The sequence below is a fragment of the Chelonoidis abingdonii genome, chromosome 9, assembly GCF_003597395.2.
Source record: "Chelonoidis abingdonii isolate Lonesome George chromosome 9, CheloAbing_2.0, whole genome shotgun sequence".
Taxonomy (NCBI): domain Eukaryota; kingdom Metazoa; phylum Chordata; order Testudines; family Testudinidae; genus Chelonoidis; species Chelonoidis abingdonii.
In genome coordinates, this window is record NC_133777.1 from 52,526,359 (window position 1) to 52,550,812 (window position 24,454).

General features: G+C 42.7%; 1 protein-coding gene across 2 annotated transcripts in view; it reads right to left on the bottom strand.

Moving 5' to 3' along the window:
* The window catches only part of TLN2 (talin 2), a 245,794-nt gene that overhangs the window by 185,410 nt on the left and 35,930 nt on the right, over positions 1-24,454 (bottom strand). For both annotated transcript variants that reach the window (XM_075069558.1, XM_075069557.1), the window contains exons 2-3: positions 5,290-5,461; positions 312-409 (exon numbers count right to left, since the gene is read on the bottom strand). In XM_075069558.1, coding sequence (XP_074925659.1) covers positions 312-409; positions 5,290-5,425 — 234 coding nt within the window. In that variant the 5' untranslated portion in view covers positions 5,426-5,461. The remainder of the gene's footprint in view (positions 1-311; positions 410-5,289; positions 5,462-24,454) is intronic.

Sequence of the window (24,454 nt, forward strand, 5' to 3'; positions counted from 1 at the left end):
CTCACACGTAAGAAAGAAAGGATAATCCTTTCGTTGGAATGAAAATGCTAAAACATCTCCTGGTACCCTACCAATGTATACGTTTGGATGCAAAATGACCAATATTTGTGTTTTACTCAGAAAATTAGTGAGTATTTTTCATTCTTTTAGCTGAGTATTCTGTTCTATGGTGGGTTGCCAACTCTGACACTTGTAGGATAACAAATGGTTTGTCCTTGCATCCAAATGTTTTTCAAGGACTTAAGTTCTTTGGACTATACGACTGTCTCAAAATCTGCTGGTGAAAAAAAGATGACAGAATTTTGCTGTACCCCACTTCGCAGCATATAATAATCCAGTGTCCTTCCAGCTTCCAACCAAATACCTTTCCGAGGATCTTCATCTGACAAGAACAATCCATAGTCAGAGGCTGAGGAACAAAACAGAAAAGGCACTATTACTGTGGCAAAACAAACAAAGAAAAACAACATGGTGACCAGCATTCAAGTTCAAGCTTCTGTCAATTTACGTTCCACTCTTAATGAGTGTTTGGCAGAAGTATAGTTACTCCAGTTAAAGAAAATGTAGCTTAGACTGCAGAGGGCAGCATTTTAAAGATAGGCTTTACTCTACACTGAAGTGGATGGTTCATCAAGCAAACCTCATCCCGCATGTGTAATACATAGTTATAATTAACTATACTTGAATAAGACACTTTTATAATAATCAAAAATGCAGAAAAGTTCAGATTTAAGGCTAACAGACTTTTCATTCAATCACTTCATAATACTAACCAACAATTCAGCTTCAAAACATGAAGAGTTTACTTGATGAAAGTGTTTCACTGAATAAACTAAGAATCCACGAAAACATCTAATTCAACTGATACTACCTTCCTTGCAATTTCAACTACATGAAGTTATTCCTCTCTTTTCTATCTGTCATAACAGTGCACATACTTTGGACTAAACATGTCACGATCTCTTTATTGACACATGTTAAAAGCAAGATTGTAGCATCAGGTTCATACAGACTACCAGCCATTAGAAGTGCAACAAAATAAAGACAATAGTTTCTGCCAATAAAGCCTCAAGAGGTTTATCTTTTTGTTGAATAAAATGGTTAAATTCCTAAAGATAGTGAATTTTTATACAAACTGCTTTGAGCCAGCTTTCAAAGAAAATAATCTGCTTGCGTTTTTAATAGATGCTGTGTAACCTGTCTCAAACATACAATTTATGAAGAAATGAGCTTCTCAGAGGAATTTAGCCTAAAAATATGGAGTTTTAATGGAGAAACCTTTCCCAAAGCCCCTGAATGTAAAAACACACCAGAAAGTTCCTTACACAGATTAATTTAGGAAGCTAATCACTGGAAAGCAAACCCATACACACAGCGATGATTAGGAAACATAAGTTCAGCACACAGTCAATTACATCAAATCATTCCACAAATAGTGCATCTAATATAGCTCCAAATGTTCATTCCTTTCAGTTCAATCATGGATAAGCAATGACCTTTGCACAGTACATATTATTCTTACAGAAAAATTAGCATATTGTGTTTATTGCATTCTGGTGTTGGTTCGACAGTGACAAGCCAACCAGTCTGTGTCACTTGGTGTAATTATGTAGTATCCCAAATTAACCTGTCATGACACGCTACACTATAATGCTCCCCACTTATAGAAGATTTATCAGAATTTCGTAAAAAGTATGTCTTGCGAAGTATCATTGGAAAAGTCAATCTGCTGAATATTACCGCCCTGTTTAAAATGTGTGCATCAATACTGTACATTGAGTTATGATATTTGCCATGTTTATTACTGAAACATGCTGTGAATCTGGGGAACACCAAGACTAGCTCTTTAGAAATAAAGGACTGGCATATCATCCCCAGAAACCCCTCAAGCTGCAAGTATACAGAAGGTGCAAGCAATAATTTGCAATTCATATGAAGGACTGAGTGCAGAGCATATAGGTAATGGGTAGAGCTCTACTCAGATACAAAATTTGTATCTGCATCAAATCTGCAGTCCACAAAAATGATCTCCGGATACCTGCAGGGCTTTAGATATAACATTTGTAGAATGTGCAATTTGCAAAAATGAGCTGTGGATATTCACAGATTGGCAGGGCTCTAGCAATGGGGCATCCAGACCCCATGAAACAGCAAGGACTTCATCAGTAAAAAAAAGAGAGTCAGGATAGAAAAAGGGCCTGGTCAACTCTCTCCTCCTGCCTCTCTACTGAAACAAGATTGTTTGAAGGATTTGTAACTGGGAAAAATTAGACGCAGGCTGGGAAGGGAACCCAGCCTGTGTACTAAGAACTGTAAACTGCCTGAAACATTAAGAGGGGTGAGAAAAGCTGTTTGTTTCAAATTTAGTCTTGGTAAAGTTTAGGAAACAGCGTGCAGTTTTCATTTCTTTTTGTAACCAATTCTGATTTTCTATGTCTACATCACTTATTATCACTTAAAATCTATCTGTAGTTAATAAACTTACTTTAGTGTTTTATCTAATCCAGTGTGCTTTTGGCGGAAGGGCTTCGGGAAATCTACTCAGATAACAAAGGCTGGTGGCATGATCATTTTCTTTGTTAAAATGATGGACTTTATGCACTTGTATTGCTCAGTAAGTTACTGAGAAGTACAAGATGGTACATTTCTGGAGTGCAAGGCTGGAACTAGGGATATGCAGATGTCGCCCGATATGTGATTCAAGAGTGGCTGGGTATAGCGCTCTGGTATTTGTCTAGCAGTGACTTGCATGCTAGAGGCTGGTGTGAGTGGGCAGAGTTGAAGCTCAGACAGCAAAGGAGTGCATAGCATACACCACACTGGAGAATTAATGGGGCACAGCTGTCCTATAATTCAGATTGTACCATCAAGAATGTCAAACTTGCCAATTAGCTCAGTAATTATATTTCTACTTACCAGTGTCATTCACACATTTATTGCAATGCAATTGTATGTTTTAAAAAAAACCTTCTACACAAGAGAAAATCTGTAGTTAGATGAGTTCCCTTCCTCTTGCACCTGACCTTAAAAAGATATGCAGCCCTAAATGTCTATTGATTTCAACAGATGCTGAGTACATTCAGCACCGTGCAAGACTGGACTAATAAAATGCCTTTCCTTATATCCATATATACCTCTACCTCAATATAACGCTGTCCTTGAGAGCCAAAAAATCTTACCGCGTTATAGGTGAAACCGTGTTATACTGAACTTCCTTTGATCCACTCGAGTGCATAACCCCACCTCCCCGGAGCACTGCTTTACCGCATTATATCTGAATATGTGTTATATCGCGGCGTGTTATATCGGGGTAGAGGTGTACTAAGGCCCTGTCGTGCTAAAACACTCCTCTACAAGGGAGAAAATATTTCTGTACTGAAAACATACCACTATTCTTGTGATAATTAGACTACCTAGAGAAACAACAGTATTTTAGAGTGGTAGCTGTGTTAGTCTGTATCAGCAAAAAGAACGAGAAGTACTTGTGGCACCTTAGAGACTAACAAATTTATTTGGGCATAAGCTTTCGTGGGCAACAACTGCTTCAGAATTTATAACAGAAATAATAGCTCTAAAGTAGGGGAGGAATATGTAATCAGCAGGTTCATTATTTTTTATTATTTGTATTACTGTCATACTCAGGGGCCTTAGTGATAGGCCAGGACCTGGTTGTAAGGCCTTACATTCTAGAGGGACAATATAGACAGCACAAAGCTAGAGGGTTGTGATAAACCTGAATTGTTTAGCAAAAACATTGTGTAGCCTGGTAAGAGTGAATTTATGTGCTACGCAGTAGCTTGAAAGGGTTCTACCTCTGAATCAGGCACAGCAGAAAAGTTGTCAACAGAACGAGGATCTTGAGGAGCAAATGAGAAACTATCCATTACATATTCTCTGAATAATAATGTTATAAACTTTATTAGCAAAACAAACAAGATCACAAATACTTTAATATAGCGAAGGAGATAGTGCCAATACAAAATGGCCAGCACTTGCATACTCACATTATCCATAGTGAGGAATCCCGGAACTGGTGAGGCAATCAACATATGGTCATCAAGCCAGCACATTCCAACATTTCCTACTGTCCTCAGACTGGGTCTTACCTTTTATAGTGGGTTATGCTAGTGCTCACCGTGTCTCATACATATTAACGATGGTTTCAACTTTCTTTCCTTACATGTACCTTCACACCTCTATACTTAGGGTCCCTACCTTTAATAGGTCAATTTGTCACTTAGATTATATTCATTAGCATTTACGTCAATTTTTTGCCATGGTATACCTGCGGTTAATTCATGTACGTTTTGGTCAAATTCAGCGTTCTTTTAAAACTTTCCCTAAAATTATAAAAGTATACTTCTGAGGCATCTTACTTCACCTGTTGCCAACTCGTATCACTCTTGTTTATTTTAATACTTACCTGGTGACTCAAAGTCAAACTATCGGTTAATTACAATTTACCTAATAACCACGTACATCATTACTAACATTTTAGGGCTTGGTTATGCTAAGATAAATGTTATACAGGCCTCAGGCCTGTAGGTCATTGTGTTACAGCTACAATACCTGTGCATTACTTCTAAATAGCTCTTACAACATGGCTGGCTAGAGTCCTTTCCATGTCTTTACCACACTTCTCAACAGAGTTTGTAACTAGGTAGCAGCATGGTTTCACTCAACACAGTTTGTATCTGCATGTGGCACATTTAACCTACGTTAGTAACTATGGGAGCCAACATTGTTTTGCCCGTTGTAGGCCCACAGTTGTCTTTTTGTAACCATTTCAGCACTTTTCTTTATAGTACACAAGGCCCTCTAACCAAGCTTGTGCAGTCTGTTTGGCCCATTATCCTCCTTAGCTCTGAGTGCACTGGGTCCCTTTTCCTGCTAAAGGCACTGACTGTGCATGCTCCAGGCAGTCCCCACTCGCTGCAGTCCTGGGGAGCACCTGCCCATATTTCCCCAGACTGCCCTGTTACCAACATAGCTTGACAATGTGGTAGATGTGGATGTGCAAACAGGGAAAGATGCTCTGTAGACACAATCTGCATGTGAGAGAGCTGGTCGGGAAGTGAAAGTTTTGATGATTAAAACTTGTGGTTTTAGTGCATATTAGACCTTGAAAGAATGGGATTTTTAAAACAATTGCTATTCAACCAAGAACATTAAGTGCAGAGAGAATGGAACACCTTTCAAGTACAACAAATTTCAGAAGTGCATTTTTTTTTCTTTAAACAAACTTTAGGANGGGAGGGCGGGGAGAAGGATATAGATTTACAGACTAACCTTGCCCTGTTTGAGCCTCAGGCACTCGCTCACGAATAACTCTACATGCATCATACACTGCAGTGGATGGTTCAAATTGCATCGTCTTCACCACATTGCACTGGCGGACGCAGATCTTCAAGGACAGGGCCACCATGGTGCCAGATCACTTTTGGGAGCCCACTAAAAATACCTGGAAAAGTAGTAATAGAATGAGTCCTCCGCATTTTCTAATTAATGTTTTCAGACTTCCATCTTTCAATTAATTTAAAAGGAATATCGAAATGAAGTGCATAAATTAAACACATTCAAATATCAATTCTGTAGAAACTCTCACTAACATACCACAGCTACGAGATTATTTTTGTTGGCATGTTTTAAAGTAATTTTAAGACAAGTATGTACGTAATTTTACAGATCTAACATACTGTCTGAGGCATGTCGAATACTGCACCAGCTGACAATACCTCTTTCTTGGGCATCCATCCAACAGTGCATCCTTTAGTACTGACTGAATAGTGGTTTCATGATTTTAACTGAATTAATCCATTAGTTTTGAACTCTTCAGTAGTATAAATTCATATTAAAAGCCCTACTTTAAGGAACAATGCATGCTTAAATCAAAACAAATATTAACATGTCCTCTTGTCAAAGCCACATATGGATCCAAAGTAAAGTTCTTAATTAGTTTCATACAATCAGATTTTAAGGCCAGAAGAGACCACTGTGATCACCTAGTTTGACTTTTTCTACAACATTGGACATTTGTCTACCTGTAGTTAATTCCTGTTTCAAGTCCAATAGCTGTGGTTGAACTAAAGCAAGTATTTTCTAGTATCTTGATTTTAATATTTCCAGCAACAGAGAATCCCACCAGAACCCCTTGTTTAGTTCTTCCTGTGGTTGACTATGTTCACTATTAAAATTTTTCACCTTATTTGTATTCTGAATTACTCTAGTTTCAGCTTCCACGTGTGCTATTTTCACAGTAGTGTTCCCCTATTGAGTCTGGTTTATAAAAATGAACACTCAAAACCTTATAGCCCTCTTCCCCGGGCTCAATAAGTAGCAGTTTGTAATAGGCTCCAGAATCTGTATAGTCCCCCCGTTTACCCCCCCAGGGCTAGACAACCTCTAAACTGAGACTGTCTCTGCAGGTCTCCTCTCCCAGAAGGCCGCCTGGAATCTCTGGAGAACTCTACCCTGTACTCTTTCAGCCACGGACTAAGTTAGCTACAGGATTTCCTACTGTGACTGGTTATGTGACCTAACACCACAGATCCCTAGTTCTGTCAAGTAATTACGTTCCCCAGCATGCCTGGATTTAGATGAGCCAGACCTCTCAACAGGGCTGTCTGGTCTGGATCCTACTACCTTAAAGGGTTGAATCACCTTAAGAACAAAGAATGGCCATACTGGGTCATACCAAAGGTCCATCTTGCCCAGTATCCTGTCTTCCAACAGTAGCCAATGCCAGGTGCCCCAGAGGGAATAAACAGAACAGGTAATCATCAAGTGATCCATGTCCCGTCGTCCATTCCCAGCTTCTGGCAAACAGAGGCTAGGGACACCATCTCTGCCCATCCTGGCTAATAGCCATTGATGGACCTATTCTACATGAATTTATTTAGTTCTTTTTTGAACCCTGTTATAGTCTTGGACTTCACACCCTCCTCTTGCAAAGAGTTCCACAGGTTGACCGTGCACTGTGTGAAGAAATACTTCCTTTTGTTTTAAACCTGCTGCCTATTAATTTAATTTGGTGACCCCTAGTTCGTGTGTTATGAGAAGGAGTAAATAACACTTCCTTATTTACTTCATACCAGTCTTTATTTTATAGACCTCAATCATACATATACATTTGTTCAAGTACAATATAGGTCTGACTGGTATGGAACTGAGAACTTACTCATCCTCCAGGATGCATAGTCACAATTTCAGCTAATGGGGCCCTACCAAACTCCAGGAGGACTTAGAAGATTAGCTTTTTATCTGAATTAGTCATCTCCTCTGGAAGAAAACTTCAAGCCACTTTAAAGAGTCACTAGGTAGGTAAGCAGGTAAAATTTACTTCAACTCAGATGTTTGGGGGACACATAAGACAGACACTTTCCTCATCTACAGCCACTCTGACTGCATATCCATAGTTGTCACCCAGCACCCCATACTGGACCCCATACAGGGTATCATCAAATGACAACCCATACTCAATGGGGACCCCATCCTGAAAGAAATCTTCCATGAACCCCCTCTCTGGCCTTCAAACATATCTCCACTGCCACAATGATCAACACCCCCCACAGCACACCTTTCAAATTCCAGGGGTCCTACACATGCCTATCATAACATGTGATTATCTCATCCAGTGCACTAAATGCCAAATAGCAATGGTGGGAAAGCAGGAAAATCACTCTCGAATGAACTCACATAGGAAAATGATAAAAGACAAAAACACCATATCACCTGTGCTCTCATCCTGAAAGGATACCTGTACAACCCTTTCAAAAGACAAGCCTGGCAACTTAAATTTATAATTTTGCTAGACACTAAAAATGATGGTTTTAATAAAGACACAGAATTTATGGCTTATTACAACAATCTGTAACCCACCAACTCCCTTTTTTGTCCTATGAATAAAGGGGTGTTAACAGGCTGCTTCACCTTGAATGGTCCCATAAAATACGTGGTAACTACTTATGTTAAACTATCTGTTCAATCTTATATTTAGCTGAGACACACTGGAGTACCTTTCCCAGACCTGAGAAAGAGCTCTGTGTAGCTGAGGCCTGGTCTACACTACGCGTTTATACCGAATTTAGCAGCATTAAACCAAATTAACCCCGCACCCATCCACACAATGAAGCCCTTTATTTCGATATAAAGTGCTCTTAAAACTGATTTCTGTACTCCTTCCCGACGAGGGGAGTAGCGCTGAAATCGGTATTGCCATGTCGGATTAGGGATAGTGTGGCCGCAATTCGACGGTATTGGCCTCCGGGTGGTATCCCACAGTCCACCATTGTGACCACTCTGGACAGTAATCTGAACTCGGATGCACTGGCCAAGTAGACAGGAAAAGCCCCGCGAACTTTTGAATTTCATTTCCTGTTTGGCCAGCGTGGAGAGCTCATCAGCACAAGTGACCATGCAGAGCTCAGTACAGGTAACAATGCAGTCTCCTGAGAATCGAAAAAGAGTTCCAGCATGGACTGCATGGGAGGTACTGGATCTGATCATCGCTATAATGGGGAGAGGCATTCCACCGCTAACAGAACTCTGTTCCAAAACTAAGTGAAAAAACATTTGAAAACATTTCCAAGGCCAAGATGCATGAGAGGCCACACCAGGGATACAGTACAGTGCCGTTGAAATTAAGGTGCTCAGAACAAGCCCTATAGAAAGACCAAAGAAGCAAACGGAAAGGGCCGGGGTAGGCCGAAAACAGCCGCTTCTACGCTGAGCTACATGCAATTCGTAGGGGGGTCCGCCACCACTACCCCATCCCGTTCCGTGTATTCGAGGGGGGACTCAGCCATGCCTGAGGATACTGGGACAGGGAAGATGAGGAGGAGGAAGAGGAGGACGAGCTTGCAGAGAGCACACTGCACTCCGTTCTCCCCCCAGTGGCCAGGAGCTTTTTCTCATCCTGACGGAATACCCTCCCAGCCCACCCAAGCCACTATCCACAACAATTGAAGCCCATGGAAGGGACCTCTGGTGAGTGTACCTTTGTAAAGATAAAAACATGGTTTAAAAGAAACGTTTTTATGATTAATTTGCCCTGAGGACTTGGGATGCATCACGGCCAGTACAGTTACTGGAAAGTCTGTTAAACATGGTCTGGAGGAGCAGAAATCCTCAGGGACATTCTCCATGAAGCTTTCCTGGAAAGTATTCAAAAGCCTTTGCAGAAGGTTTCTGGTCAGGGCAGCCTTATTCCGTCCTCCACAGTAAGGAACACCTTGACCATGCCATGCATGTAGCAAGTAACTGGTATCATTGCATGACAAAGCCTAAGCTGTGTATGGTCCTGTGTTTGCTGGCATTCAAGCAACATCCATTCTTTATCTCGCTGTGTTATCCTCAGGAGAGTGATATCATTTCATGGTAACCTGGCTGAAATTCAGGAATTTAATTAAGGGGACAGAGACGGCCATTCCTACTGGGCTGTTTGCCTGTTGCGGTAAAAGAAATCCTTCCTTGCAGGTAGCCAAGCAGGGGGAGGGAAGGGGGGGTGATTGGCGCTGAGCTCTCTCCTGTTTGGCTAGCAGGGATCTTCCCTGCTACCAGCCACGTGGTGAGGGGAGGCGTAAAGCGAGCATCCCAGGAGAATTGGATGGGGGGGGGGTGGTTTCTGCTGTTGCATGTTAACAGGAAAGAAGCAGCACTGAAAGGCTTTGCTTGCTGTTTGGTAAAGGAGGGCGCTGATATATGAAGGCTGCAGAAGCCAAAAGACAATGGCTAATCCATGGCCAGATGCAAAGCCGAATTCTGCTGCCCGGACCTGCGTCTGTGAGATCTCTAAACACCAGAGCCGCAGGCACTCATATTAAGATGCAAAATGCAACCTTGTAGTGAAATCACATATGCTATGTAAGGTGAATAGTGTGTTCACCGTGAACGAGTATAAGCATTGTTCTGTAAAATGAATCTTTTTAAATACTTCTCTCCCTTTTTTCCCTCCCTCATGCAGCTGTAAATTTTTCAAGCCTCCCTACTCCACCCCGAAGGCTATCTTAGAAAAGGCAGAGGAAAGAAAAGACGCGAGACGAAATGTTATCGGAAATCATAGAAGTGACCCGCAATAAAAGAGCTCATCTGAATGAGTGGAAGGATGTGGTATCAAATTACAGGAAATGTCAGTGTACATGAGGACAGGAGGACGTTCGAGATGAGAGGTGGCTGCAGGAAGATCAGAGGTGTAGGCAGGAAGATCAGCGGTGGCAGGATGCAACTCTGGGACTGCTGCGTGATCAAACTGACATGCTCTGGCATCTGGTGGAGCTTCAGGAACGGCAGCAGGATCACAGAGTGCCGCTGCAGCCCCTGTATAACCACCCTCTCCCCTCACCATGTTCCATTATCCTCCTCACCCAGACGTGTAAGAACCACATGGTGGGAGGCTCCGTACACCCACCCACTCCACCCCCGTGGACAGCCCAACCAAAAGGTTGTCATTACTTTGAAATTTTTTAGTGGCCTTTTCCTTCCCTCCTATCCTCCTCCCAAACCAACTCTGGGCTACCTTGTCAGTTCGCTCCCTCTTTTTATAATGAATTAATAAAGAATACATGCTTTTTAAATGATGGTGACTTTATTTCCTTAAGCAAGCTGTAATCGAAGGGTGAGGGTGGGTTGCTTACAGGGAAGGAGTTCAATCGGGGGGGGGGGAGGACAAACACAGCGGTCACACCGTACGTACCCTGGCACGTGATGAAACTGGTGTTCAAGCTTCTCTGATGTGCACCGCTTCCTGGCGTGCTCTTCTAATCACCCTTGTGTCTGGCTGCACGTAATCAGCGGCCAGGTGATTTGCCTCAGCCTCCCACCCCACCATAAAGGTCTCCCCCTTACTCTCAGAGAGATTGTGGAGCACACAGCAAGCCAGCAATAATAAAGGGACATTGGTTTGGCTGAGGTCTTATCGAGTCAAGTAATGTGCGCCAGCGCGCCTTTAAACAGCCAAATGCACATTCTACCACCATTCTGCACTTGCTCAGCCTGTAGTTGAACAATTCCTGACTACTGTCCAGGCTGCCTGTGTACGGCTTCATAAGCCATGGCATCAAGGGGTAGGCTGGGTCCTCAGGATAACGACAGGCATTTCAACATCCCCAACTGTTATTTTGTGGTTTGGGAAGTAATTCCCTTGCTGCAGCTGTTTAAACAGAGTAGTGTTCCTGAAGACGCGAGCGTCATGAACCCTTCCCGGCCATCCCACGTGGATGTGGTGAAACGTCCCTTGTGATCCACCAGTGCTTGCAGCACCACTGAAAAGTACTCCTTGCAGTTTATGTACTGGGTGCTCTGGTGCCCAGACAGGGATATGGGTTCCATCTATCAATTCCCGCCCCCCCCCCCACCAGTTAGGGAATCCCATTGCAGCAAAGCCATCCACTATGACCTGCACATTTCCAGAATCGCTACCTTTTCATAGGAGCAGCTTAATGATTGTTTTGGCTACTTGCATCACAGCAGCCCTCACAGTACATTTTTCCCACTCCAAATTGATTCCCAACTGACCAGTAGCTGTCTGGTGTTGCAAGCTTCCAGAGGGCTATCGCCACTCGCTTCTCAACTGTGAGGGCTGCTCTCATCTTGGTATTCTGGCATTTCAGGGCAGGGGAAAGCAAGTCACAAAGTTCCATGGAAGTGCCCTTACGCATGCGAAAGTTTCGCAGTCACTGGGAATTGTCCCAAACCTGCAAAACTATGCAGGTCCCACCAGTCTGTGCTTGTTTCCCAGGCCCAAAATCGGCGTTCAATGGCTAGAACCTGCCTCATTACCAGCAGGATCTCCAAAGCGCAGGGGCCCGCAGTTTGAGAGAATTCTGTGTCAATGTCCTCATCACTCTCGTCGCCGTGCTGCCATAGCCGCCACCTCCTCACCTGGTTTTGCAGGTCCTGGTTCAGCACAGACTGCATGAGAATGTGCGAGGTCTTTACAACATCCATAATTGCTGTCTTGAGCTCAGCAGGATCCATGTTTGCTGTGCTATGGCATTTACACAGTTCACCCAGGAAAAAAGGTGCGAAACAGTTGTCTGCTGCTTTCACGGAGGGAGGGGTGAGGCTGTACCCAGAACCACCCGCAACAATGTTTTTTGCCCCATCAGGCACTGGAATTTCAATGCAGAATTCCAAGGGGCGGGGGAGAACGATGGGATAGCTATGGGATAGCTACCCACAGTGCAACACTCCGGAAATCGACACCAGCCTCGGTACATGGACGCACACCACCGAATTAGTGTGCTTAGTGTGACTGCGTGCACTTGACTTTATACAATCTGTTTTTAAAAAACGGCTTCTGTAAAATCGGTATAATCCCGTAGTGTAGACATACCCTGAGAAGCGTCTCTCTCTTTCCTACAGAAGTTGGTGCCATAAAAGATATTCCCTCACGCACCAGCTCTAATATCCTGAGACTGATGCGACTACAACAACACTGCTTGAAACATCGCTGTCAGTCACAGGTGTGGCAGGATGAATTACTGTCACTAATATTTCTACTGTACTTGGGCACAATTGCTATAACAGGGTCATTATAATGGAACCCTCTGAAGTCTCACTTTCTCTTGTATTCTCTCTCCATTAAAAAGATTAAGTGACCTAAAATGACATTAGGAAATGCTTCTTTTTTCCGTCTCTTCCCCTTATATCTTGCCTAAAGATGAGACTATCTGGCTTCTAATGTCTGACATTTTGTGACCTGAATTGGTTATTGAATTGCCTATTAAAAAGGTTAAATCGATTCTGATCTTTTCCTGGTATCTTATGTTTTTCATTAATGAAGAGCAGGCAGATACTCTGTTGGAATGACTTTAGACAAAGGAAGTTGCCACTCAAAAAACACACGTACGAGTATATGTAACAGTTTCATCTAACAGCCATCTTGAATTCATGTGCAGAAAAGCCCTTCATGTCTCATGTTCTACATTTAAAGATGCAGTAGAAAATACAATCTTAACGTTTCTCCTACATCTGTAGTTAAAAACAGGAAGTATAATTTGCACAAGCACATTATACTGTATTCAAACAAATCTACCCATCCATTTTTCATTAAAGTAATAGTAATATTCATTTGAAAAAGCATGATGCCCAGTGGCTCGCTGGTAAAGAATACTAAACAAAGACAAAATTCAAATGAGCGTGTATCTTCAGAAAGTTTGACATCCTGGAGTTATCACATCATGCATGTCACTACAAGTGGGCCCCACTTTTAGGCTCGTTGCTGTAAGTCAGTTACTTTTCAGATCTGCATCCTTTGATCCAGTTTCAGAAAATGAAGGCTTACGCCTAAAATTAGGGTCCATGTAAACACAAGAACTGAACTGCCTGATTTTTTTAAAATAACTTTCCAGAGTGGACACTCTCAGTAAACTGAATAGGACTGGTGAATCAGCTTACATTTAAGGAACTTCTAAATACAGTCCCTGATTTGAAGAACAGTTGTTTGTTTGTAATGGAGGGGGGAATATACTGAGGGAAGTTTAACCATCACTCTTCAATACTAAGAGTCAAAAATACTCAACTAAGAGTGCTTTCTGGTAAACATAAGCTACTGAAGTTGCAAAAACTCAGTACTGGTTTTAATACAGAACAACTCCCATTCTAAGTTTCTCTGAAATTCACAAAAGTACAAACTTCAGCCCAATACTAGATCAGACTAATAAAAACTGAAAAAATAGATTTAAGCACGAAAGCATGTTCTGCGGCTTGGTGGTCAAAGCATGAAAGGGCATACAAATATTCAGCATATCTGGAGCATAAATATGTTGTAGCTACAACAGTACCATGTGAATGCCTGTTCGCATGTTCAGGCGACATTGTAAGAAAGAAGAGGGCAGCATTATCTCCCATAAATGTAAACAAATGTGTTTGTCTTAGCAATTAGCTGAACAAGAAGTAGGACTGAGTGGACTTGTGGGTTCTAAAGTTTTACTTTATTTTGGATTTGAGTGCAGTTATGTAAAAAAAAAATTCTAAATTTGTAAGTTGCACTTGCATAATAAAGAGACTGCACTAAAGTACTTGCATGAGGTGAATTGAAAAATATTTCTTTTCTTTTTTACAGTGCAAATATTTGTAATAAAAATAATATAAAGTGAGCTCTGTACACTGTGTTCTATGTTGTAACTGAAATCAATATATTTGAAAATGTAGAAAACATCTAAAAATATTTAAATAAATGGCATTCTATCACACCTCTACCCCGATACAACGCCATCTGATATAACACGAATTCGGATATAATGCGGTAAAGCAGTGCTATGGGGGTGCTGGGCTGCTTTACCGTACTATATCCAGCAGCGTGGCTCAGATGCAGATTTAAAGGGCCTGGGGCTCCCCACAGCGGCTGGAGCCTGGGGCTCTTTAAATCACCGCTGGAGCCCTGCTGCCACTAGCCCAGGGCTCCAACAGCAGGGCTCAGGCAGCGCTTTAAAGGGCCCAGGGCTCCCTGCAGCGGTCAGAGCCCTGGGCTCTTTAAATCACTACCAGAGCCCTGCTGCAGCTACCCCAGGGCTCCGGCAGTTGGGTTCGGGCAGCACTTTAAAGAGCTCGGAGCTCTGGCCGCTGTGGGGAGCCCTGGCCCTTTAAAGCACCGTCGGAGCCCTGCCGCCACTACCCCGATATAACACGGTTTCACCTATGACACGGTAAGATTTTTTGGCTACCGAGGACCGCGTTATATCAGGGTAGGGGTATATTAAGAGTGTGACTTATCACGATTTTTTAAAATTGTTGGACAGCCCTAATTCTATACATTTTATATTGAAAAGGGACTACAAATCAGGGCTGAAAGCAAATTCCTAGAAATTAGGAATGAGGGACACTATTTGGTTTAGACTATTCTGAACAGTTTCTCCACAAAGATTCTCATAGACTTTAAGGTCAGAAGGGACCATCATGAGATGCAAGAAAAACAGAACGTTTGAACTGTTTGCCAAAGTTTAGTGCAGGAACAAGTCTCTACACAATTCCTTTTACAGATGCTGTGATACGCAACACCTTTATTTTATGAGTCCAAGAGGAAATTTCCATCTGTATTTTAAAATGGAAAGCCTGTAGCAACGAACATTCTGAGTTCTGATTTCAAGTTAATCACTAGGGTCCAGTGGACTTGACAGAGAAAATTAATATCAAAGTGTTATTTAACCTGCTTTAATAGTGGTGTGGCAGAGTAAAACCACCATTCCGATTCACTAAATTCCACCAGAAATATTGCTCAGTACAGTCAACAGGTAAGAGGAAATACTAGACATGCTTGGTCTGTAACACAGATGTTAACCACCAGCTGGATTAAACAGGGCAACAGAAGTTCCAGCTCAGGGATTTAGTTCAAGATTAACACTCGCTGCTTTTCACTACCTCATGCTCCATGTTTGGACCATATGACAATTTTCAAACAGACCTTCTATGAGGAAGACAACTCATTACAGCTTCTGTATAATCTTTATCCAGACATAACAGTTTTGCATGAAGCTGAGTCTCTGGTGACACCTCTTTCTGCAACGGAGAATACAGTAAAAATTCCTCAATAAGAGCACATAGAAATCCAACTCCATGTCATGAATTGTTCACCTTGTTACATAGGGGAAAGCTCCTGCTCAGGAAAGAAATGTTGCTTTAACCATATCAAAATTAACATCAGAATGCAAGAATTATGCCTACTATAGTAAAGTTAGTGTTGAAAGTCTGAGCAAGATACAAAACATACTTCAACTATGTTTAAATATTTCTCTTCCAACTGCAAGTTCTTCAGGGCAGGGCTTCTGTCTGTACAGCACCTAGCACAATGGGGCCCCCATCTATATTTGACCCTTTTGAGGGCTACAATTCTACAAATAACCATAGTCATTTGTTATGCCTGGGCAACAAAACGGCAGATGAAATTCAGAGTTGATAAATGTAAAATAATGCACATTGGAAAACATAATCCCAACTACATATACAAAACGATAGGGTCTAAATTAGCTGTTACCACTCAAGAAAGAGATCTTGGAGTCATCATGGGTAGAGCAGTGGCAGTCAACCAAGTTAATAATGTTAGCAACCATTAGGAAAGGGATGAATAATAAATCAGAAAATATTGTAATGCCACTGTATAAAGCAATAATATACCCATACCTTGAATAGTGTCCAGTTCTAGTTTATTCTGATTTATCCTGCTGATCTATTATGCAGTCTCTCATTATTTCTCCGTTTCATTTCCCCACATTCAACTTCACCGAACGCATGTTCATTGTGGGTTGTAACCCACAAAAAAGATATATTAGAATTGGAAAAGGTATACAGAAGGGCAACAAAAATGACTGGGGTATGGAACAGCTTCCTTATGATGCGAGATTAAAAAGATGGACTGTTCAGCTTGGAATAGAGAGAACTAAGAAGAGATATGATAGGGGTCTATAAAATCACAAATGGCGTGGAGACAGTGAATAAGGAAGTGTTATTTACCTCTTCATACAACATGAGAACTACGTTAGTAGGCAGCAAGTTTAAAACAAACGAAAGGACGTACTTTTTCACACAACACACAGTCAACTTGTGGAACTCTGTGAAGGCCAAAAGCACAACTGGGTTCAAAAGAGAATTAGGAAAATTAATGGAGCATTGGTCCATCAATGGCTGTTAAGACAAGATGGTCAGAGATGCAACCCCATGCTCTCAGTGTCCCACAGCCTCTGACTGCCAGATGCTGGCACTGGACAACAGGGGAAGGATCAGCTGATAATTGCCCCTGTCCTTTTCATTCCCTCTGAAGCATCTGGCATTGGCCAGTGTCAGCAGACGGGATAGAGGGCTAGCTGGACCATCAGTCTGACCTTGTGTGACCATTCTTATGTCGGTAACTCGCAATTCAGCCAGTAGTGACTTGGAAGACAGAGCTTAAACACCAAGGTGTGTGTATGAAGAACTATCATCCCCTAGCTTCATAAAGTTACTAAGGTGAAGCAAAAACATTTACGTAATGAAGAAATGCCTCATTAACAAAATATACAAAGTAAATTCTTTGAGACCCAGGGTAGATCTACAGTTCAGAGCAGATGATCTGTACAAAGATTGATAAGCAAATGGAAGTATAATTGCCCTCCTTGTAGAATGCTCCTAACCGCTACCAAATCTGACTTATTCTGCAGTCTCCCACTTTTTTCTCCATTTCCTTTCCCCATATTCCACTTAACTGAAAGTATGTTCACTGTGGGCAGTAGTCCACCACCAGTAAATCAAAATGCAGTCTCCCAGTAATCATGGGTTACCAGGAGAGTTCCTGCCATGGCAAAAGGGAAATGAAATAGCAGATTTTAATTTAACCGAATATTAACCCAAGGCAGAATATTATCATCTAAAACAGCATTTCTGTCAGCATTACAAAAAAACAACCACTATGGTCCATCTTTCAGTTAGAAACCTAAATCCATCACAGTGGTGTCTAGGCACTGTGCATCAATAAAACGCAGCATTAAGAATTCTAGATAGCAAAATCTTTCAGCTTCCCTGGTTCCCAGTGAGCAACTGTCTGGTGAGAAGAGATCCTAACTTTTGCTTTTCTTTATCTCTTACTTTCTCACCAGTTAGCTATTGTTTCTGGGAAGATGCCACTACAGGAGAAAGTCTCCTGAAGGATATGGGTCTCGTATTTAGGGTGTATCTATGTTGGAACTGGATGGTATAATTCCCCACTCAAGAACAGTGTAACTCCCTAGTGTGCCACAAAGAGAAGTTTAGCCATGACAACATGAGCGGTGGGAGAGGTCTCAGACAGGATTGTACTTGGAGAGTGGGGAGAGGGACAGCCCCACCTTCTGCTACACTTGCGTTTTAGCATACTACTTCAATCAGAGCTAGCACAGGATGTCTCCTTGAGCTGGAACTCACCTTCCAGCCACACGGTAGACATACTCTTAGTCATCAATGGGAACAGGAACTGAGTCAGTATTGACCTCCTCTGTTGAGTCATTACATCATACAGATGGGGTGCTACTACTGAAAACGCTTAGCCACCATACATGAGAGTACACCTCTACCCCAATATAACGCAGTCCTCGGGAGCCAAAAAAATCTTACTGCATTATAGGTGAAACCATGTTATATAGAACTTGCTTTGATCTACCGGAGTGTGCAGCCGCCGCCCCTCCGCCCCCCGGAGCGCTGCTTTACCGTGTTATATCCGAATTCATGTTATATCGGGTCGCATTATATCGGGGTAAAGGTGTATCTTTCACCAGATCTGTCCAGTTGAAGCTTGTCTCAGATTCTGCATAAGGGACTCTACAAACATCTGTTCCCAGCCAGGATTAGTGTAATTTTATTTCCTTAGTTTGGGGCTCTTTTTAAAATGCCATTTTATATTAAAATTAAATAATATAAATGATTTTCAACATAGATAAAATCATAAAACACTGGAGACACCCATATATTATTTGCTTCAACAGTCTCAAAATGTTATAGCTTTTCACTTAAGGTGACCAGGATAACATGAAAGTTTATTTTTGTATTAGGAAATATATACAAATCAACTGAATCCAAGGTGCAGCTAGTGCTATTCAGTCACACTCCGATTACTTCACTGGGAGTTATATTTGCCCTCTAAGGTGTTGAAAAGCTGTATTTTACCCAGTGAAGTGACATTACACAGATAATCTATTTTAGTTTTTTTTTAGAAGTGTGAGAATCAAGTCAGGAAGGAGAAAAATAAGGAGCAAGTAGGTTTTGTGGGCGGGAAGCATTCTTAATTTTTTTCTGTTTTCTAAATTAATTAAAACAATAGCAGGATGACATGAGAAGAAATGGAGAATAGATTACATGTACAGTAGCATGGACTTCTGAAATTTAGGTTTCTCTCACTTTTCATTCTTGAAGATCCTGAACCTGCTCTCAGTGAAGAAGTAAAGTATTTTTATCTGTTAGAGACACAAGAATGCAGCAAAGAAAATCCACCGCAAAGTTCTTCTAAGATGCACCATGTATTTATAAGATCCCTCCTCGGACTCTTAAAAACCACTTGTGATGGTTTAGTATGTCTGCACATTAGGGTTGCCAACTTTCTACTCGCACAAAACCGAATACCCTTGCCCCAGCCCCTGTCCTGCCCCATCCTCTGAGGCCCCGCACATGCTCTGCCCCTTCTCCAAGCCCCTGCCCCCACTCACGCCATCCCCCCTCCCTCCGTCGCTTGCTCTCCCCACTGTCACTCGCTCACTTTCAGCGGGGTGGCTCCAGGGGCTGGGGTGCAGGAGGGCTCCGGGATGGGGCCAGAAATGAAGTGTTCGAAGTGTGGGAGGGAGTTCCAGGTTGAGGCAGTGGGTTGGGATGCGAGAGTGGGAGAGGTGAGGGCTCCAGTTGGGGTGCAGGCTTGAGATGAGGAGTTTGGGGTGCAGGAGAGGGCTCTGGGCTAGGGGGCCGAATCAAGGGGTTCGGAGTATGGGAGGGGGCCCGGGCTGAGGCAGGGGGTTGGGGTGTGGGAGGAGGTATGGGCTATGAGCAGGGGGTGCGGGTTCTGGGATGGGGCCAGAAATGAGGCATTCAGGGGCAGGAGGGAGCTCTGGGTTGGGAGTTAGGGGGGTGTGAGGGCTCTGGCTGGGAGTGCAGACTCTGGGGTGGGGCTGGGGATGAGGGGTTTGGGATGCGGGAGGGTGCTCCGGGCTGGGACCAAGGGGTTTGGAGGGGGATGAGGGCTGGGGCAGGGGGTTGGGGCACAGGTTCAGGTTCTGGGCGGCACTTACCTCAAGCAGCTTCCGGAAACAGCAGCATGTTCCCCCTCCAGCTCCTACGCAGAGGCGCAGCCAGGTGGCTCTGTGCACTGCCCCATCCACAGGCGCCGCCCCCACAGCTCCCATTGGCCGGGAACTGCGGCCAGTGGGAGCTGCGGCACTTGGGGCGGGGGCAGAATGCAGAGTCCCCTGGCTGCCTCTATGAGTAGGAGCCAGAGAGAGGACAGGCCAGCTGATTCCTGGGAGCTGTGCGGTGTGGAGACTAGCAGGGAGCCTGCCAGTCACACTGCATGGCCCTGCGAGCCAGCCACTGCTGACCAGAGCCACCAGGATCCCTTTTCACCCGGGTGTTCTGGTTGAAAACTGGATACCTGGTCACCCTACTGCACATGCCTACATCCAACTACCAACTGCTTTTTGTTTTGTGAGAACTATTTTGGTTGCCATATCTTCCCTGTTGCCTTTTTACCTCCATCTTGTACTGGAGTTCCAAGAAGTGTCGACTGAAGGGGAACAATACTTAATACTGAATGACTTTGCCCTGGCATTACAATGGATATGCTAAAGAGGGTAGCCAAGCTCCAAGAAACCAGTTTTTCCAGGCTGAACTTCAGATGGGCATTACCCAAGTAACAGATCACTTGACCGATGGGTGGGGGAGATCACCTTTGAGGCTGACTAGGAAGGTCACATGACAGAGGGGAATGGAAAGTTATAAAAGGATATGGTCTGCTCTTAGTAGCTCTCTCTCGCCAACCAGAACAAGGAGGAAAAACTTGAATAGGAAGAAAGGAGGATCTCGAGATCCTGAGAGGACTCACCCAAACCCACAGTGCTTTCAGCATGGTGAAAACACTAGAAGGAGGGTGTGTGGGCAGTTTAATTAATTTATTTTTTTGCAGAGATCTTTAAGTCTCATACTTTCTCTAGGAGAAATGTGTGTATTTAGACATCCCTTGCAACGTGTGAGTGATACTTGCTTACACGCTCATGGGAAACAGGAAACTAGAGAGTCTACAGCTTTAGTGGGACTCAAAGAGCGTACAACAGCTTCTGGGGAGACATGGAAGAGACTGTGCGAGTTTCAGGGCCCTGGCAATTGGACCATGGGATCTCCGCTGCCAAGAAGGGTATAAGACACAGGGTCTGCACCTGGAGTGTGTGCCAAGATGCCCAGGGATAAACTCTGCTCAATCCCAGCAAGTCAAGAGCCCACAGTTTGAGCCTAGTATAGCAGCTCTTCAGGTTTGTAACACTAAGTAAAACAGCCTCAAGTCAAAGGGACAGGACAACAAACATCTGCTTATGGTTCTGTGATACAGGAGGGCCAGGGAGCAGTGGGAGAGTGGTAGAGGGAAAGTATATAAGCCCTAGGCTAATTAAGGTGTGGTTCCCTGAAGACTAGGGAGGGTTGCTACAGGTTAATTGGGGGACCTGCAGTCAATTAAGGCCCTGTTAGCAACCTAATAAAATCCCGGTTTCAGGCAGTCAGGGGAGAAAGAGGAAGGAGAGAGGACTGGAGCTTGGAGGTGTGCTGTAAGACTTGGAAGATCAGAAAACAGGAGTAAGAGAGACCCTGCCCCAGCAGGGGAGGGAGACTCCCTCCCCCAGCGTCTAATGACTGAAGGTACCCCACCCAAGGATTTTCTTCATCAAAAAGTTGTACTGAAATTTCTTGAGAAAAACTTTTACACAGAACAATTTATTTTCACCTCTTTAAAGTGAGTTTTTTAGTGAACTATACCGAATGTCAAATGCAAAAAGTTTTTTTGTCATAGATAAATATAAATATAGATGTAAGAAACACTTTTTTATTGACTTACTTTTGTGATACATAACAAGCCAGGAAAAAGCATAAAGGTAACCAGAAGGCAAGCCATAGGATCATAAATCAAATAAATACAGAACCAAACATTCATGAAATCGCCTTGAGAAACATCCCCAGAGTAAAAGGAAGAAATCCAATTTCAATGCAAGCCAGTCTATTTCTGTGGAAGTCTCAGTTAAAATTGCTTTCCCTCCTGGTATCAATCCAAAACACTTATGGATGTGAAGCAACTCCAGAACTAGCTAAAATCCTACATAGTCCCAGTGCTGAGTAATGCCTTCATATGCTCCTACACGTCTTTTACCATGTCTCCCAGTGATAGCTGTCCCAAATTCTCTGGGCTGCAGCAGTGATAAGCAAGTAATACCTTGTTGGACTTTCAATGCCTTTCTTCTTCCACAATAACTAGCACCCTCCTACTAAAGAAATTTGGAAATAATTAGGGTCAAACATTTGGAAGGAACTTTAACTTTGGGATAAACCCCCAAAAGTGATTCCCCATCCCTAGTACAGTAAAGAGTTACAGCTGGTGCGTAATGGCACATGGAACATGCCATGAATTACACTACTCCTCTACCTCGATATAACTCTGTCCTCGGGAGCCAAAAAATCTTACTGTGTTATAGATGAAACCGCGTTATATCAAAGTTGCTTTGATCCACCGGAGTCTGCAGCCACCCCACCCCCACCCCCCAGAGCGCTGCTTTACCACTTTATACCCAAATTCGTATTATATCGGGTAGCGTTATATCGGGGTAGAGGTGTATTTAGCATTTGTATTGTGGTGGCATCTATGGGCCACAGCTTTGTTTTGCTGGGCACTGCACAACTTAATGACTATCCTTGACTAAAACAAGTTCAGAGTACAGAGAAACACAATGTACCTACTCACAGAATTGTGTCAGAACTTGTATTCATGCGTTACAGCACACTACAGCTTAAATGTTGAATATGTCATCTGACAGAGTGCCTATGACCATCACTCTTATAACAATTCAAGTTTATAAAAATCCTGCATAGCTGAAATGCTTTCTGCTGGGACAGAACAAGTGCCTACAAATACTATAACCAGGGCAAAATGCAATTTTTAGGTTCCTATTGGGTCATTCCCACTCCCAATAAATGAACCCATGCAAAGAATGTACAGACCTGGGAGACTATATTCTCTCCTCACTTCTTTCCATGTGTCTTTAGAAAAAGCATATAACAGTACTTAATATTTACAAGCCTCATACACTCTCTACATTATGCACAGAAGACACTATGTACATCAAGCTACTATTTCAAATTCACATTGTAATTGTGGATATCTGCATAGTTGTTCAGGTGCCCTGGCAGTCAATATATTGGAGCAATCAGCCCAGTACAGCATCTTCAGAGACTGTTTGTAAACTCCTTTTAAAACAGGCAGGCTGGAATTACGTAGATTTTTAGCAGAGTTAAATTCTCCATCTTCAAATGTGTTTCTGACTCTTGCGTTACTTAACTAACCTCTGCACTTTTAGCTATTAGCTGTTCCAATTTGATTAAAACACAGCAAAAGGGCAACTGACAACACAATTTTTAAGATGGCCTGGTTGCCAATTAGTTTGCCAATGTGAAAACTGAGTTAATGGAAACACCAGCCAAGTCAACTGCAGCCTCAAGAGCCACTAAACTACTTCAGAAAATTAGCTCTGAACACTGCTGCAGTCAAACCATTTATCTATCCAATATAGTAAATCATAGATTTTTTTCCTATCATCTTTCGGGTCACTTTTTTGTATTGGAATGGACATGTACTGCAGCCATCTTAACACGAAAGTAAATGATCTTTCTCCTCTGTTCAATCATTACTTGCTAGAATGTAATTGTTTCCAATAACTCTGTGTTATTAATAGAATATGGAACAGATGTGTACTGCCCTTTCCTTGTTTCCACTAAGCCTTCCGCAAGCACACACACAGTGCATACTTCCTCAGACAGCCCCCTCCCAACTGTCTACATGGAGACCCCACACAGTAGTTACTGGTACAGACAATGGATGCTTACCAAAAATGGCAGCTTACAAGCCTGACTAGCCATATTGAGACAAGTTCACTAGAGAAGCAAATACTAAAGGGCTTCTCTCCCCAGAAAACATGTTTTTGAAATCGTGCTGACAAAATAAATCAGAATTAGAACTGGGCCAAAACCGTCTCTTATGGTAACTCCATTAAATTACTCCAAGGCTGAGCTCAACCTATCATGTTTGCCCTGTGCTCTGGAGAGCTGTTGTACTGGGTTTGATCCAGATGCTTTATGTCGCAGGGCAATTGTTTTTATCAGAATTTCAACAGCATTTTAGACGCTGTCTTTTCTTGATATCATTAGGGTAGGAACATAGCCTGGCCTTCCATTTTACATCCCCATCAGTTTAATATTTTGAAGTGAATATGTAATCTGATCTAACTGAATTTCTAATTTAGGCACATGTACAATAGTTAGTGCTCTATCAAATCAGGATTAAACATATCCAGTGGAAATACAGTAGCGAATAAAACCATCTTGTTTTAATGTAAAGTTCTTTTATGATTTAGCAGGGGTCTGCTTCGAAGAGATATTTCCTAACTGGTTCATTTAATTACCAGCCAACAAAAATGTACATCACAAGACTGCCACAGTGTAGAAATCTGCATACCTGCCAGTATGGTCAAAAGCAAAATATTTTTATACTAGATTAACTTTGTAACAAGATCCAATTGGTCAAGAGTTCGCCATTCCTCTAATCTAACCTACTGACCGCTATGCCTACCTTCATGCCTCCAGCTTCCATCCCGGGCACATCACACGATCCATTGTCTACAGCCAAGCACTGAGGTACAACCACATCTGCTCTAACCTCTCAGACAGAGACCAACACCTACAAAATCTCCACCAACCATTCTCAAAACTACAATACCCG